This window comes from Liolophura sinensis, chromosome 7 (genome assembly GCF_032854445.1).
Source record: "Liolophura sinensis isolate JHLJ2023 chromosome 7, CUHK_Ljap_v2, whole genome shotgun sequence".
In the NCBI taxonomy this organism is placed as follows: Eukaryota; Metazoa; Mollusca; class Polyplacophora; order Chitonida; family Chitonidae; genus Liolophura; species Liolophura sinensis.
This window is the reverse complement of record NC_088301.1, coordinates 15,300,456-15,317,941: the sequence shown is the minus strand read 5'-3', so window position 1 is coordinate 15,317,941 and position 17,486 is coordinate 15,300,456. Positions and strand designations below refer to the sequence as shown.

The following is a 17,486-nucleotide window of genomic DNA, read 5'->3' as shown; positions in this document are numbered from 1 at the left end:
CCCCGTGTTCGTGCCTGTCAACCCCACAAGCAACGGCACGACTGTGGAGGGGAAGGCTAGATAAGCGCGAAATTATTACAATGCGAAATCATGCATTAGAACGGGATTTGCATGTTGCTAGATATACCGCACTCAAGTACCTGTCCTATAATTTTGAAATTTTTGAAGTGGAATATCAGATGACATGAACTGCACCCCTCCAGGTACGTACAGTGCAGTCTCATGCATTTCACCAAGCTACATACCTCAAGCTAACACGGGTCTCTGGGTCGCCACTCAGGGCTGGGATTGACAGAGGTATATGTCATGTGTACAATATGTGCTTGAATACTTGTAACAACTGGACCCGTCCTAACTGGATCGATTCGACTGAGACTGTAATGTAACGTTAGTGGTTTCTCGGCGGGTCTTCGCGGTACTATCCCTTTTATTAACGACAAAGAATATGTTTTCGAGATTCTAGCCTATCCCAGTGTCTAATACACAAGATATAACACACCGGAAAAGCACATTAAGCTGTGTGAATTATATTATTATTATCTACTGACAACAGCTGAGAACAAATAGTTCATCTTGTGTTAAACTGTAACCTACATTTTAATCCACGAGTAAAGTAGGTCGATGCGCAAGACATACGAGCCGTCTTAGTCACCGAACAAAGTGACACGTGTGTGTTGCAACCCATTGCATGTCAAAGTAAATTTTTGTCTGTCCGCAAAAAAAAGACAATTTGTCATGACGTTTTGCTCTTACTGAGAAAGGTGTGTTAAATGCAAAGAAAGACTTTTTTCTATCCGAGAGCTCAGAAAAGATAAGTTTTTATTACTGTGTTTGTTACTGCTACTATATTTATACCTCTCCTCAATGATCAATGTGCAGCCCACAAATTAGAGCGTTATCAAACACACTGTGCTTTCATTTGTTGATTATCACGGGGCCAGGAATAATATCGCGGAACTGGCTTAGTTTGCCAGCCCAGAAAAGATAATTTTTTATTACTGTCTTTGTTACTGCTAATATATTTATACCTCTCCTCAAAGATCAATGTGCAGCCCACAAATTAGAGCGTTGTCAAACACACTGGGTTTTCATTGGTTGATTATCACGGAGCCAGGGATAGTATCGCGGACCTGGCTTAGTTTGCCAGCTCAGAAAAGATAATTTTATATTACTGTCTTTGTTACTGCTAATATATTTATACCTCTCCTCAATGATCAATGTGCAGCCCACAAATTAGAGCGTTGTCAAACACACTGTTTTCATTGGTTGATTATCACGGGGCCAGGGATAATATCGCGGACCTGGCTTAGTTTGACAGCCATCAAGCAGTTCTAGAGTGGAAGCTCTGTATTGCTGTCCAAAGGCCTTTTTGCTCCCTGAACAGAAACAGTGGTAAGTAAAAATGTCCTTTTTTCTATGAAATTTTTCTCGCCAATTGCCCCATGTAAAAAATTTGTTTTTTGCGTTTATGAGGATTTCTCCTTTGCTTGTCCCTTCCACTGTTTCGTAGTTGCATACATTCTGGATGTGTACACTCCACCCTTATTTTTTTTTCAGGAACAAGTCGATCAGTAACAACTCCAAGGGAGGTAACCGAGGTGCACAATCATCACTGACAACAAGGAAACCTCATGTCTGTCAGTGATTCCGACGTGGTACGCCATTCGGGTGGCTGTCACTGTGGTCGCGTGCAGTTTGAGGTTTGGGCTCCAGCAATCCTGAAGGTCATCAAGTGCAAGTAAGCTTCGCACATGCCACAAAAACACAGGCGATGGTCAATGACATAGATGTATTATATATTTTTATGTGCATACCGAGTATGATATAGGTATAATACACGAAAACAGAGCTATTAATATCACGAGTATTGAAAAGTTTTGAACACGTGTTTTATGGCATTCAAATGTTTACGTATTCTGTAAGAGTGCTCTGCCATTCGGGCTATTAGAGTTTAATTTATCCAAGAAATCGGATGTGAACTTTTAATATTGGGTATAAAGCCGGGCTCACATCAGGAATGACGTCCTGTAGGCCCTATATTGTAAAATTGCCTTCCAACGAGCAAGCCGACGGAATGAAATACGTGCCAATCCTTAAGTCAGGTAAATTGCATTCTCCGACGACTTCTGCACAATTTTTATCTCATTCCGTTTCGTATACGAGTGATAATTCCATGATATCTCGCCTTTATGTCCTACTCTGCAATATCTACATTCGTCACGCAGCGAGTCGCTCAAAACATACCTTATTCCAGGTTTGACTGAGGTTTTCTGAAGAATTATCAAATCACCCGGTCTGAGGATGACAGTGGTATCTGCGTATCAGTAACTATGCGCTCTAAGGAGTATGCATCCGGATTTTCTGGCTGTGTTCAAACATAAAAAAGTAGTGAATTATAATCAGTTTAAAAACCAAGATGTACTTTTATAAGACATCGCTTTGAGAAATATTTCATTTCAGTTGCACAATATGTACAATGAAGCAAAATCACCACTTCATCGTACCGGAATCCAGATTTCGACTTATTGAGGTAAGATGCGGGCCATGACGCTATCATTTATGGCAACCGGATTACGTCTTCCTGAACCTGTGTACATTCTAGCTTGGTTGTAAACGTAGAACATCGTTTCATGTTCTTTTGTGGCAGCAAATTTCTGTAAACCAATCAAATATATGCAACACCATGATGTAAAGCTATACCTTGAAAGAGTGTACATAACTTGGCGCGTGATAAATCAATATTGTTAACAGGGAGCTGTATTTGTACGATATTTTTTCTTGATCCACTCTGTTTGTCTGTAAAATATTTTCTACACCACTTTTCTCTGTCATAAAAATACAGTAAAATATTGTATATGTATATCGACAGACATTTTATAAAGGGTACTGTCATATACGAGTAGGTATTCCGTGGGTTGTTCATCATCCTTTCTTTGTTAAGATTGGTATGCGGTGCTCCCAAAAAACTTACCTGTAAAATTTGACAGAATGTCTGTTGTTTAAGTTATTCTTGAATGTATTTCGGCAGCTAATTCTGTTAGATATAGCTCTAGTATTCTAATAAATCGACAAAAATATTTTGTAAGTCTAACACGATATTATGTTAAGTATTACGCATAATATTTATATTATAATAACAGAATGCATTCTGGTATCACCCAGGTAACAGACTTTCTATTAAAATTAGCCAATTATTTTCTTCCCGTGTATTACAGGTGAAATAACATTGTGTAAGCTTGTAGATATGGCTCATTTCTAAATATTTTTTTACTTATAGGGTGCTGAAAACTTGACAACCTACACATTTAATACCCATAAGGCCAAACATATGTTTTGTAAAACGTGTGGAATACAGAGTTTTTATAGGCCCCGGAGTAACCCTGACGGCTACGGTGAGAACTAGTCATAACGCTTTTGATAGACAGAAAGTCGCGCCATGATGTAATATGTATCGTGATATATATATATATATATATATATATATATATATATATATATATATATATATATATATATATATATATAAAAGTCTCCCACCAGTACATTACCATTCATCAATAACATTAGCACCACAATCTTTAAAATCCATGTCCGAACAAAATTCGAACCTAGCGTCAGAGCAAATCCCGGACTAGCAATATAGACTGGACGAGATTTGAAATTAGTAACCTACAATTGTATTGTTTTATTCTTTTATGCAGGTGTCATGCCCCATTGTCTAGTTCCAGGGACCGTTGACAAAACAGAGTATGAAAGCTTTGATGGCAGAGAATGGGAGTCGTCCATGGCGAAACACCCGTCCATTAGCGAGCGTTCAAAACTGCCTGAATAATTACGCCTGAAATAATTATACATTGTTATCTCCCCCTGCTTTGTTTCATTTCATCCTTAGTTAGGCTTCAAATTGACCCAAAAGAGAATGTTGAGACGAACACTTTGTTTAAATAAATAAAGCTGCTTTAACCAGTCCAGTTTCATATTCAGGTATTGAATTTGTATCGGGAAACTTTGTGTTAGGGAATATTTCTAAATATTAAAGCTTTATCTGTATGTTTTATCCGCCTGTCTCGGATTTGGTAATTTACTACATGCCTTCTGAATGCGATAGAGCATGCGCATGCATGGGTATAAGCTGTAAGCGACAATAAGAGAAAGAAAGAACTCATACAACACCATAATTTATAACACACAGAGTTTATTTTCGTGTTGTGCGTAAACGAACATTTCTGTAGATGATATTTTCAATTTTCATGGTTTACATGTACATCAAGAAAGCCCTATAACTTACATTACCTAATTGCTTGACGGAATGTGTCCATTTACTATTTTATGTATATACCGTTACAATGTAATTAGACTATACTATAATGAGAATATAATGAACCTCTTAGCAAACTTTTAGGTCACGTTAAATTTTTTTTAAAAACTTAAAATCATTTTAACACTGTAAATAATACAGGAACAGGTCAGATGTTTGCTGATAATTTGAGCTATTGTCGGTAAATAGAGAAGCTTTGATTTGATAAGCGAATATGGGCTCTTTTGCCGAACACTTTCGGTATAGCCCCTTAACACAACCTTCAAACATTGTTACTTGACAAGTGAAGACCTCTTGGGCAGAGTAAGAGTATGGTAATGTGTATTCTCTTTGCTACAAAAGTTTTGAGTATGGCATTGACGGTGATGGAATGGACGGTGTCTGTATGAGTTGTTTATATTTCTGATTTTCTTTTGCAAACGTGGGAGTTATCGTCTACACCCGATTGACCTGTCAGATGGCGACACATCCCGCTCTGATATGCATTAGTGACGTGACACAGGAGAATTATCACGCCTGTCCCCCCACTGTCAACGATAAACACGTACCACATGTATTGCATGTTAGTGATGTTTGCCAACAACCCCACAATCCAAGTCAACCCCAGTACAACGGACATTTTTATGTAGAGCAAAGTGTTCGACTTGTTCTTATTCTTCTCCATTTCTGACATTTTTCGGATGAAAAAGATAACACGACCGAAGAAATAAGCATTGGAGACGATGATAGTGGAAATTGGGAGAGCAAAGGATAAGCCGAGGTCTACGGGTCGGGACAGGAAACAAGAATTCTCACCATAACCAATGTGTTTGCTTTCAGATATTATTACCCAAGCAAGAACATAAAATCCTACTATTGCTACCGGGATACCAAATCCATACAAACAATACGTTATCAGCGTACGAGATCGGTTTTGGTTGATATGCTGTAGGGTTTGCTAAAAACGGCATGAATGTGATAAGCAGTTTTTCCAAAAGAAAACCACAAGCCAGGTATAACGCAGAGCTATGCCCATTAGGCGACATGACAAGAGGTCGCCTTTTGCGTATGGACTCAACAAAAACAACAACTGTGCCGTAAACAAGGATATCACCAAAACTATGGTGATTTTTCCTGGTAAGGTTTGATCGGATCTAGTGCGAAGACAAATCAGAAGTGTAAAGACTAACCTCGTCATAGAGAGTATGAGACAGACGAGTGTAAGCCAGTTGTCCAACCCTTCTTCTGATTTCTTCTTTGCCGTGTTGTATTCGTCGTCCGTGGATTTATCATAGAAGCTTGAAAAATTCACGCATATGTAAACAGAGCCATTGAATATTTGATACTGCGATTGAGCAAATGTCTGATTCGTCCATACCAGGTCTAAGTCCCCACTGCTGTCATCAATGGCGTATTCTTCGGGTGCGAGCCGAATTTGATTATATCGCGATAGTTCATTAACACATATGTAAAGACTTGCATCCCACTTATATTCGTCAGGGAGAGGGACATCTAAGCCCATTGGTGTTAAAAAAACAGGGTTAAATGACTTGCAAGAGATGTTAGTATTTACGTTGACTGTTTCCTAAGCCATCCAAGTAATGCCGTCATACGACCAATCCTGTCTGGAGAGGTTGAGAAGACGGCTGTGTGCTCCAGCCGGGGAAGCGTCATGGGCAACTACAACACGAAATTCCACCTGCAAGGCGTATACGAGTGTGATATCACTCCCAGTCGACGCGCCTTCTAGGGAACAGCGTTTAATGTCTAGTGTCCCATGCATTGGCCTTAGATAGCGCAGAATTTCCCAGTTTATCATCTCAAAGGAACGCCCGTATCTTAGATGAATTACAGGTGAAGTCAAGATGTAAGGGTTATTTCAGGGACGAGTTCATAGTTGATTTTGTAGCCGATTCTTCGAGCACTCTTGAACGCATCCACACATGCGTGTGTGCTCATGATCTGGCCCTTGGCACAGATCACATCCACGCATGTTTTCTGTAACAATAAAGAGAGGCTGTTAGCAAACAAGATTTATTACATGGACAATATGCTGGACAGAAATTGTTTTTTGTATTGATGTAAAGAGGGCTGTGGGAGTACTGGTTATCAGAAGAAGTTTAATAGCACTTATCCATAGAAAATACATTTCTAAATGCAGTCTTCTATTTCCAGGTTTTGCGGTTTTGTCTATAACAATGTCAACAAAACTTGTAAGGGATTCGAGCTATGATTGGATAAAAATACCAACTGTGATTTGTTTATTGGAAGATAATACGGATGTATCAATTGAAGTTTTTGATGTATGCCTACTACTGCTGCATTCAACTGTTTACCAAGCTCGCCGGTTTCCGCCACTCTTAAAACATACCGCCGTGGTATATATAACTCATTGGTGTTTTACATCGTACTCAAGAAAATATATCATTCAGACAACGACGGCCAGCATTATGGCGGACGCAGGCTGGTGGCATGTTGGCGGCAGACCCTCTTGGCTTTTTAAACGTGCACAGTTTTTGAGTATGACAATAAACAAAATTAAATAAATAAACAAATAAGCACATTCATTCATTGCACTCACCAGATATGGATGATAAAGCTGCTTGGTGGGACACTCCCTCAAGTCTGACGTCTCGGGAAGGATTGCCTCCTGTTCATCTCCACGCAAATCTAGTAGCACCGAAAATGGAGGGGGCAAGACAGGGTTGTCTTCATGATCGGGCGCAAAGAAAAAGCCATCCCTGAACATGTCCAGCACTCCGGTATAGTTAGTCATTATTATCGGCATATGGACATTGACTGATTTCCAGCCCCGGTGGTTTGCACTTGTGACTCTTGCTTCCAAGAGGAGGGTTTGAAGTTATATAACATCTCTCGTCTTGCAGAACTAAGTTGACCAGATCTGTCGAATATGTAATGTTCGTGAGATCCATGACAAAGGAACAGCGAACCTCTGCTTCCCACAATTCCACAGCGCTCTCGTCCCCGTGGCATCGTGCGCAATCAGCATTCACGTAACTTCTGTCTGTGGTAAAACTGTAAACTGGAAAAGTGTGCGGGAAATTCGAAATATCCAGAGAATCGTTACGTGTTTCACACCTTTGTTTGATGACTGCATTCTGATATGTCCATGGGCATTTGTCTATCACAGAATACCATTCAAACAAAGCAAGCTTCTTTCTAGAGATTTTAGGATGCACGTGAACGGCGGGCGTGTATGTGAGTGATTCAAGGCGCGTTCATCACCACAATACCCCTCTACAGGACACAAAAACGAATCCCAAAAGAGTAACATTTGGGAAAATGTCAAGTTGTCTGGATTTGACACATTGACTGGTGATGGAATTCTGGGATTTCAGTGAACGACCATTTCCCTATACGCCGTCTCTCGTTGTACTTTCTGTTCGTGTTTCTCAAAGATGATTCCAAATCAGTTGCTTGGGTGACTTGCGAAGGGTAGCGTTTATAGAGGTCATGCGGCCCTAGAATGATGACAGTAAGTAGGGTCAAACATAAATACACAAGCATCTTGTTCAGTGTGCGAGTAGACATCGTTGTTTTGTTCCAGTTTGGCTATAGCCTACGTTTGCTTCTCTGTTAAGGACGAAAATTACGTTGCTGAGTATATGGTGTTGCAGCTATTTTTCTGTCGGGTTTCGATATCTCCCAGAACGTTGCCTCTAAGACCACCATTTCAAAAACAACATTTTCTTTCGACGTGTTAAATAACCTAAATAATATTGTTCACAGGACCACGCCCACTCAAGATGGAAAACAGTCGCTCTGCGGTACAAAAAAATGTCTTTGAGACTGTAGCTGACGTAGCCGATACAAACTGTGATGTTTTGACTTCTGTGAGTACCTCCCCGAATGTAATGTTTACGTCGAACTCTCAGCATGAAATGACACAATTCCACCATTCCAGAAGTAGCGTCCAGTGCTGTGATCGACCTTCAGAATGAAGGTGGGAGTATCGTTGTTGAATTTTGTGGCTTGTCACGTTTCAATGGCATAGTCAACGATAATGGCATTAACAAATCCATGATTCATGAGAATACCATTCACCTATTCACCTTCATGATTATTTCTGTGTAGCTTTGAGGTGAACAGCGAGACGGATTAGATGCAGAGATAAAGATAAACGATGTCCCGAATACCATAATTTGATGGAACGCTTGATGGAAGGCGTAAATTAACAGTAAAAAAAATGCAATTTGTAGTCCTCAAACATCCGAACGTTACGTTAGTTAGTCCCGTAATGGATTTAATAGGCTATAACACTACCCGATGGACTGAATGTTATATTATTGTATGTAAATTTCATAATTAAAGCACAAAATAACAAATTCGTGTCACTAAAGTCTGCCCAACATTTGGATTTAGCCCATATCATCAACCGTTTTATCATCTTTTGACCCAAAGATGGCAGTTATTAACAAGTTTGTACGCGCGAAGAACTGATTAGACAGGTACAAGAAAACTTACTTGTAGCATCAGGCAGATTACCATGAAAAAAAAAATAATACTGCAACCCCTGCTATCAAAGCACAAGTGTTATAGGTTACATAATTACGATTATTTATATATTGACCATGTTGTTTATATGATTCATTACATGTATAATCACATTATTGGCCCTTATTCAGACTGATAGAATTGTATAAGATAAGGTGTGTACATGCACGTCACAGCATACACACACCATTTCACTGTATGTTATTTAAGTTATATTATATTCACATATTACTCCATGTATTACTTACTTACGTCACAGGGCATACCACTGTATTAAATTAATAATAAAATGTATCATTTGGTGTATATGTAAATCAATATGCTACACCTATTTACTTATATAGAATATATCGTATATTTACCTACATGTTTACCTACATGTTTAAAGATTGTATGTACGCGCTCCTGTGGTCGGGATACCCATCTGCTACCGAGTCATTATGAATGACTCGGGGTAGAGGATTAACCCGATTAGCGGGAGCGTACATGTATAGAAAGGGCCGCTCTCTAGGGCGCCTGTACAAGGTTACGGTCGTCCGTGGAGACACTTGTTCTTGCCTGTTCTGTGAATGCGTTGCCACATCGGTCAGCTATAAAGTCGGGCACAGAGTGGTAGGACTTCACTTCCACTTGTGTGCTCGATAATTGACTGACTGGCTTCGTATTTCTTATTACAGGTAAGTAACAGGTGTCCCAGCGTAAGACCTATAGTTAAATTGTATTACATGTACGTACTGATTCATAAGTACGATTATCGAATATTATATAATTTACGGTTTGTCGAATATTATTGTTAAATATTAAAGACATTTATATACTTGTAAATAAGCGGTGCAGATGTTACGGATATACATGTATGCACCTGTTTATATTAATATTGTCTCTTTAATAAAAGAATACTTCCACTTGTGTGCTCGATAATTGACTGACTGGCTTCGTACTTCTTATTACAGCTCTACCTATAGCAAACCTTTGTAAACGGCAAAGGGTGCTAGCATCAGGACAGAACCAAGACTATAATACAAGGAATGAAAAGTACAGAATAAAATTGTCAATGAGTAAGTTATTGAAATAAACCTCACAAGGTCGATGCGAAATAAATGTATTAACTTCATTCAAATTAATTCGTCTTGCGTAAGACCTGAAATAATTACTTTATTCTAGAATGTTTTGGGGGCAATTTATATGTAGGCCTACATCTACTTGTATACCAGCTAGTCTACAAAGGAAAGAATCTCTGTAAATGTTGGCCTATGTAGACATGTATGCACATCTTGGCCTATGTCTGTCCTTCACCCCCTTTCACTCGATCAAATTTACGCTTTCCGGGTGTATTACTGGTGACCTAAAATAGGTAAAAAAGAGATGAATATTTGATAAAAAAAAGTGTTTTGCAGTACCACGTAATTAGAAAGTCGGACGTAACGTTCTGCCTCTCTTTCAAAGTCAGGAGTACTGTACTCCCTCTGACAAAAATTATCTGTAGCACTGATTATAGATACGCTAATTCTCATCCTACCTCGTTCTGCTCTGCATGGTCTTGATATAATTCATTTCTAAATAATACTTTCCTCCCTTACATATATTAGTGGTCACATATCGTTTCTGCAGTACTCAAGAATATTTCACTTATACAACGGTGGTCAGCATTATGGTAGAGGGAAACCGTGTCCGGGAAATGCACGGCCATCCGCAGGTTGCTGTCAGATGTTCAGAGGTACAACCAGAGAGTAAACCAATGAGCTGGACTTGAACTCAGAGCGATGGCGCAAGTGCTGTCAGTGCTCCTGGGTCATTATTCCGTGCTTGCACGCTATAACCACTATGTGACCTAGGCCCTGAATAAATAATGATCGTAAATAGTCAGGTTGGTTACATTTGTCGTTCACCTTATAGAACAGAGGTAAGGGTGATACAGTCTCAAATGAAATAAATATGGAATGGGCGAGTCTCTTTTGTAATGATAACCTGGACATGTAATTTAAGACAAGGCCACTGCCGCAATATAGTGTCATTGAGCATAGAGCAGGGGAGAAGGGACTCGGTCAGAATGAATTAAAGCTTTTATGGCTTAATCCCGAGGCTGATCGATGAAAGCGATGAAATGGATGAAACAAGTAATTGCTGCTCACCTTACTATCTAACATCTAGTCACCTTGGCAATTTGTGAACAATTATGCAATGTCAAGTAGCACACAAAATCAAAAGCAAGCTGCGAACCGTTGAGAAATATCGCTTGGGTTTCACGCGTAATTCGCATAGTTATAACACCTACTGATAAATAAACTTAGGACAATATCCTCTTTGTTAGAAGAGCATGTAGCTCGTCAGAGGAGTATTGTTAGAATGGTATTCAAAGATGTACCTCTGTATACCGTCAATAAGGTCAGGTTGTCGCTTATAAATTTATTTATTTATGTAATTGTTGTATTATACCATACTCAGTTATGCTTTTAATCTAAATGTTCGTTAAAGTGCTTAAAATGTAACAACTTGCGCATCATCTAAGACCATGGGATAAGCCGAATAAGGTGAAAAATGCAGCGATGATAAATGACATTAGATCATGAAGTTCCTCGATGATGAATGGATAAGGCGTTAATGGTCTTCAGTTACTCATAGTCTACGTCTTCATCACATCCAATAAACGTTTGCGCGAAGACAATGCACAGGAAACAAAGAGAGTGCTAAATAGCAGGATTGAGAACACAATGTTCGCCACAAGAAAATTAGCCATACATTCGAACATAGGCTTTTGTCCGGCTATTAAAAATCCTATAATCATGTTTGGAAATAAACGTGTATTACTACGTGTACACGAGAAATGTATGCACATATTCTTGGCTAACTTGATTTCTCCTTTTGGCCAATGGTACTGCTCGAAGGTCGAGTCTTCTGGATGACGGTTTTATGTCAGCTCTTTCCTGTTTTATGTAGAAGCTGACGTGGATCTATGCCTCGAAACAGACATTCGTATACCAGGTATTTTCTAGATGAATAAGAGAAATTATTATTCAATTCGTGTACCATGCTAGTATGGAAGCCATTTATTCAAGTAACTTTATGCGTTATACGTCTTTAACTAATGCATATACACTTTGCTTCTCACAACGATCATGTCAGGAGAGGGTCGCACACGACTTACACGTATAGTGACGTCAGTGGAAGGGAACGGCTCCCCCGCAGACCCAATCCATTACATGTAGTTCCGGCCCATTGAAGATATTCAAATCACAGAGTGGCTACACTCAAAAAATTAACCTCTTAGTTTTAACGGAAAGTATGTTGTCTGAGTGATGCTAGAATGCATTCCGCTATTATAACAATATTCTGTCATATTCAACATAATACCCTGTAAGTCTGATAGTCTTTATTTATTTAATTATTTGTTTAATGTTTTATGCCGTACTCAAGAATATTTCACTTATGCGACAGCGGCCAGCATTATGGTGGGAGGAAACCAGGGAAAACCCACGACCATCTGCAGATTGCTGACAGACCTCCCCACGTACGCCCGGAGACGAATCCAGCATGAGCTGGGCTCCCAGCGAATGCATTGATGGGAAATAGAATCTTTATATTGAATTGTAGAACGTGTGTGTTATATTTAACAGAACAATCTGTTGTAATAGCATACATTCTAGCATCAGACAACAGACATTCTGTTAAAGTTAACACATTAATTTTTGAGTGTAATGTTATGACTATCTAAGACATGAAATACAATCGTCTGACTTTTTACAGGCGTTTGCCTGAGATTGTTAACATAATCTGTCTCTAATCTTCTACATTTTTCGTAGAAACAAGCATACATGTATTTGTATCCTTTAACATAAACCAGCTGATGGTCGTCGGTTTCCCTGGGATCCGCCCGGTTTCCTCTCACAATAATGCTGGCCTCCGTGGTATAAGTCAAATATTATTGAGTACGACATAAAAAACCAAGCAAATAAATAAATTCATTAATTCAACTTTACTGGATAACTTTATGTTCACTCTAAGCTGAAGGACACAGACCATAGACCTTCAGCTGGGATGTTTGTGCACGTCATTGTGAAGCTATTCCAGTAAATAGTTTGGAAGTCTTTGTTAGTTGACCTTAATGACGGGAAGATTGTCCATGTTCTCTAGATAATCCTAATACCATTGTGAAGTCGATCAGATGAAAAAAAAAACAATTTCACAAATGTATACATTAAGGTAAAAGCATTTTGTATCAAAGAAAAGTAATAAAGTACTGTGTTGTGAATATACGTTTTATCTACTCTCAAAGATATTAATACTGACCAGTATCAATTGGCGAAATATTAACCAGTTTGCTGCCGATGGCAATGTACTGTTTATCAAGCGTGCAGTTAATATCACAAGTTAATCAATTATTCATCAGGTCAATCGGCTTCTTAAATATACCTCCTGTAACTGTGTTGTACAAATGAACGTATCAATTATAAGGAGACATTAAAAAGCAAACAGTAAAAAACGGTAGTTAGCTTGCAAAGGATGAATCAAAATAAATTATTTATTCACACATTAGCCAATTAGCGCTAGGATACTTACTGCACATCTGGAGTAGTTGTTAAATCCAATGTAAATATCCAACCGTAGAATGCAGTTTCCGGTTTTTATAAGATTCCCCACATTGAAATAAGACTATACATTTTCAGAGTGGATGGCATTGCTGGCTCACCAGTAAAACAGTGGCTCACTGACATTGTCAGGCATTTGAATAGCGAGGTCGCGTGTCCGAATCCAGCTCTCGTTGTTTCGAATGTGGCTCATAGTCACAGTCGAAAGGCAGTGGGTTGCTCCGCAAAAGTTATTGAGTACAGCGTTAAACAACAGTCATTATAAATAAGTTAATTTTCAAAAGTGGTATTTTCTATCACACTTAAACCTTGCTTTGCCTTCATGCCACTGCCCGTTCCCTGATTAACACGTACTGACAAGTGTTTTGACACCAAGCGTCTCAGTGTACTAGGGAGGTTTTGCAATATTACAGGCAACGTTTTATTCTTATGAACAACCAGGTGAATAAAAGTGTAAACATTTTGGGGGCATTTATTCCTATACAGACTGACGACCCAAATGGTGTTTGCCGCACGTTGTATGAATCTGAATTCTTGGCCAGTATAAAAACAAAGCAGTCAGAGAACTTGGCACAGTGTATCCATCTTGTCTTTGTTCACTGTTTTAACTAAATTTTATGAAGGATACTTGACCAAAGTTGCAAGAAATATATTCATTCGAAAATAAATATATTTAATTAATACCTGATTTAAAAGTTTCAATGGCTTCTTTGTGTGCTGTTCCTCTCTGCAGATTCAAACCATGTTTTATATCAAGATTTCATTGGCTTTGTGAAACCAATACTGGCTAAAAACGCAATTACAGTTGTTGTTGTTCAATATTATACTTAGGGTTAATTCCCCTATGACTCTAGGAAATGCATATTTCTGAAATGTCAAAGGAAATATGCACAAGTGTCAGCGTCTCCGTCCACGTAAGAGATTGTCTAAATCTTAAATTTCACTGGAGCACATTTAGCTCAGATCGTTAAAACGCTGTCTCGCTGTGACTAGCAGGCCTTTGAACAATGAGGCCACGTGCCCACAAATTCATCTCTGGCTACTGCTGCGACTGGATCGTTGAGCCAGCAGTTTTGCCCGTGCTTTAGTCTGGGCACTGTGCCGTCCTCTAACCGTAAATCTGAGAACCTATATATATGTAATGAATTCCTGAGCACCAATCATATTAGCAAGAACATATATCAGTATGTATGTTTATGTGATGTACATATAATCTTTAGTATTATGTTTATAGTCGATAGATAGCCTGTGTTGTATATACGATAGTTTCGGGGTTCAGTCTTGCTACTTCCTCGCTTGACACTCAGAATAAGATGATTAGACCAAGTGCTGGACGATTGGCCCGGTCTCAGTATAATGTGCCTCGGAGGGGCAACGTGCCATTTTGTGCCTGCGGCCTAACCTTCCAGTGAGGCAGCAGTATAATATGTCGGCCTTGGGTCCAACCTGCTACACTGTTGTGAAATGACGAAAATAATCCTAAAAAATCAGTCAAGCAGGAGCCAAGGTCATGTCGGTGAACCTGACCTGGTTTCACATTTCCTACAAATGTCATAAAACTAACATGTCCAATCAAAAATTTTTTGGCTTCTGTCAGAGGTCAATAAGCCAATTTTTCAATAGAGAACGTATCCGGTCAATGATTCCGAAATCACTCCCCAAAATGTTGCGTTATATATGATAAAAAAATCAACCGTAAATAATATATAAATATAAAACAGAGATATCCCGAGAAAGTTCATGACATAGAAGAGTGGTAGTTCAAGAACATCAAAAGCCACATGAACCTTGAAATGGATCATAGTTTTCCTCCAGTTTCTGGTGTTGTGTAATGTAATCCACAGAGAGGATGATCAATTACGTGAATGTATATGTATCAGGATATAGCCATTGTCAACATTCAAATCTGTGAACAAGGTAACTACTGAAAATATCATGTCTCCACTTTCAACCTCCGCAGTCTCACCTTTTGCTACATACGGTGACATCAGAATTTTTTGTACTATTAACCATACAACGCCTGCTGTCATGGAAGGTGCCATGGTACTGCCAAACTGTAAGAACCTCATCCGATAACGCGTGCTACATGGGCCTCTCCTGTGATAGCACTGGTGACGTAATCGAAACCTGTAACGAGACGGCCATGTGGAGGGAGTCCGACAACTGTGTTGTTCATGACCTGCGTTGTTCATGACGTACGGTTACAAAAACCCCGTTGAACTCTTTTCTGTGTGATTGCAACGGGTTTGATATTCTCACGATGCACAGAACTCTACATACGCAAAAAACCGAATAAATGTAAGGCGACTTTATGACACTGCGTTATTTTTTTTTCACTGGTTTTCAACTTGCGCGAAAAAAGTACTGGATCAGCAAATCCTGGCCACAGAGCGAAGAGGATGAAGTACCATACATCACTCATGCAAGGAGCAACGGCATTTCTTGTCTGTAGGCTTTAAAACAAAACACATGTTCCCTACTGTAGCCGTTCCAAAGCGATGTGCTCTTTCCTGATATATAAACAGTGTATTTACTGGTGGTTGGGTTGTGGTTATCTGACGTTCTCAGTGAGATCTCTACACTGCTGTGGTATATTGCTCAAATCCAGGCTCCGGTGGTTCAGCGGCTGGTAGGTTGCGTATGCGGCTTTGTTTTCTGCTTCAAATTGTTTCCTCCCTCCACTCATAAGCCAGCTTACTCACGAGTCATATTAGGTTAAATTTTGTTGAAGTGTAGAGTAAAATAACCATCAGATAAATATTATACATGGAATTTAAGCTGTAATCTGTGATCTCGGTGTATGGATGCCTCATAGATCTCAAAGCTTGCAAACCGATATACTGCTTTACAGATAGAAATGGAGAACTTGATTAAATGCTGATTTAACATTTTAGCCCTCTGTGTTATTGTAAACTGTCTTTACTCAACATTTGTTGAGTTGATTACTTTTGCCTCCAAAATCGTGTGCAGACTCCAGTTGTCATGGACAGCTATAACGACTTCCGTGACATACAATGTAGTAAATCTGAGGGTGTTCAACTCACAAAAACGGTCATGCCGCCAGTTATACCAGTGTAAAACACAATGATGGAAACTGTGAGTAAACAAATCCATATTCGCTGATCATATCAAATTTCCTGTATTTACAAAGTAATACCCGTTCAGTATATATGTCCACTTTAATCAGTATCCGTGCAGTTGTGTAAATATGCTATTTTTTTAGTTGTCGTTAATCAAAATATGTCTATTTGTTGCTCTTCGATTTCATCTGTTCGTGCATCGATCCTGGTGATACTTGCATATCAGTCCCCTTGCATCGGATTAAGGAGGAATGGACACAATAACGCAGCACGGCGGCAGAGAATTATATTCATTGTAAAGTTACAGAAGACGGAGTGAAAGTAAACGCTTGATGGCATACCCTTAATATAATGTGACTTGTGATATTTGTTGAAATCGTTTTCTAACACGCATTGGACCCGTGGAAAGCCATCTCACCAGCTACATACATAACAGACCGTATGACTTAAAACTGCTAATAAACCAGCGACTTCAAACAATTGAAAACATCTTAAAGGAAACGTTCATTTCTCATTCCAAGACGGAGGTAAACTTATGATGTAGGCCTCTGTCATTCGTTATGTCTCACCATGTATATCGCTCACACATCGCTCATATCGCTCATTAAACTTGTTACACTCACGTTGCATTTAACCTTTCCTTTTAGTTTGTTCTCTTTTGATCACATTGTCATCAGTGGACATCTTAGAGTATATAAATGTACGATGTCATGTAAACAGAGCTGATGTACAAAACGTCTGTGTTTCAAGTATATTGAACTTTATTAACTGCAATCACACATAGTGGACTACAAAATTCGAACGCTATAGACATCGCATCACTAACGTTCTGATGCAGGCTTAGGAAAGCGCACCTGGGTGGACCGTAAAATGTTGACACCTTCAGATATCCTATTGTCAACGCCTTGATGGAAGAAAACTCAAATTCGGATAGCGCCGGTAGATATTATTTCTACAATGTTGCGATGTTTTCGAACGCAAAATACAATGTGTAATTACCTAGGTACC

General features: G+C 39.1%; 1 protein-coding gene across 1 annotated transcript; it reads left to right on the top strand.

Annotated features, from left to right (window-relative positions):
- The first annotated feature begins 1,582 nt into the window (after positions 1-1,582).
- LOC135471908 (centromere protein V-like) lies at positions 1,583-3,962 on the top strand. The gene is made up of 4 exons (XM_064751342.1): positions 1,583-1,738; positions 2,461-2,530; positions 3,278-3,392; positions 3,702-3,962. The coding sequence occupies exons 1-4, from the start codon at positions 1,632-1,634 to the stop codon at positions 3,830-3,832; spliced, it is 423 nt and encodes a 140-aa protein (XP_064607412.1). The 5' UTR covers positions 1,583-1,631; the 3' UTR covers positions 3,833-3,962.
- Positions 3,963-17,486: the final 13,524 nt, after the last annotated feature.

Bases quoted from the DNA above. Each gene is read 5' to 3' on its own strand.
- LOC135471908 (XM_064751342.1), top strand. From the start codon at position 1,632: ATGTCTGTCAGTGATTCCGACGTGGTACGCCATTCGGGTGGCTGTCAC. The intron at 1,739-2,460 runs GTAAGCTTCGCA...ATTTCATTTCAG, and splicing joins CTGAAGGTCATCAAGTGCAA to TTGCACAATATGTACAATGA. The intron at 2,531-3,277 runs GTAAGATGCGGG...TTTTACTTATAG, and splicing joins CCAGATTTCGACTTATTGAG to GGTGCTGAAAACTTGACAAC.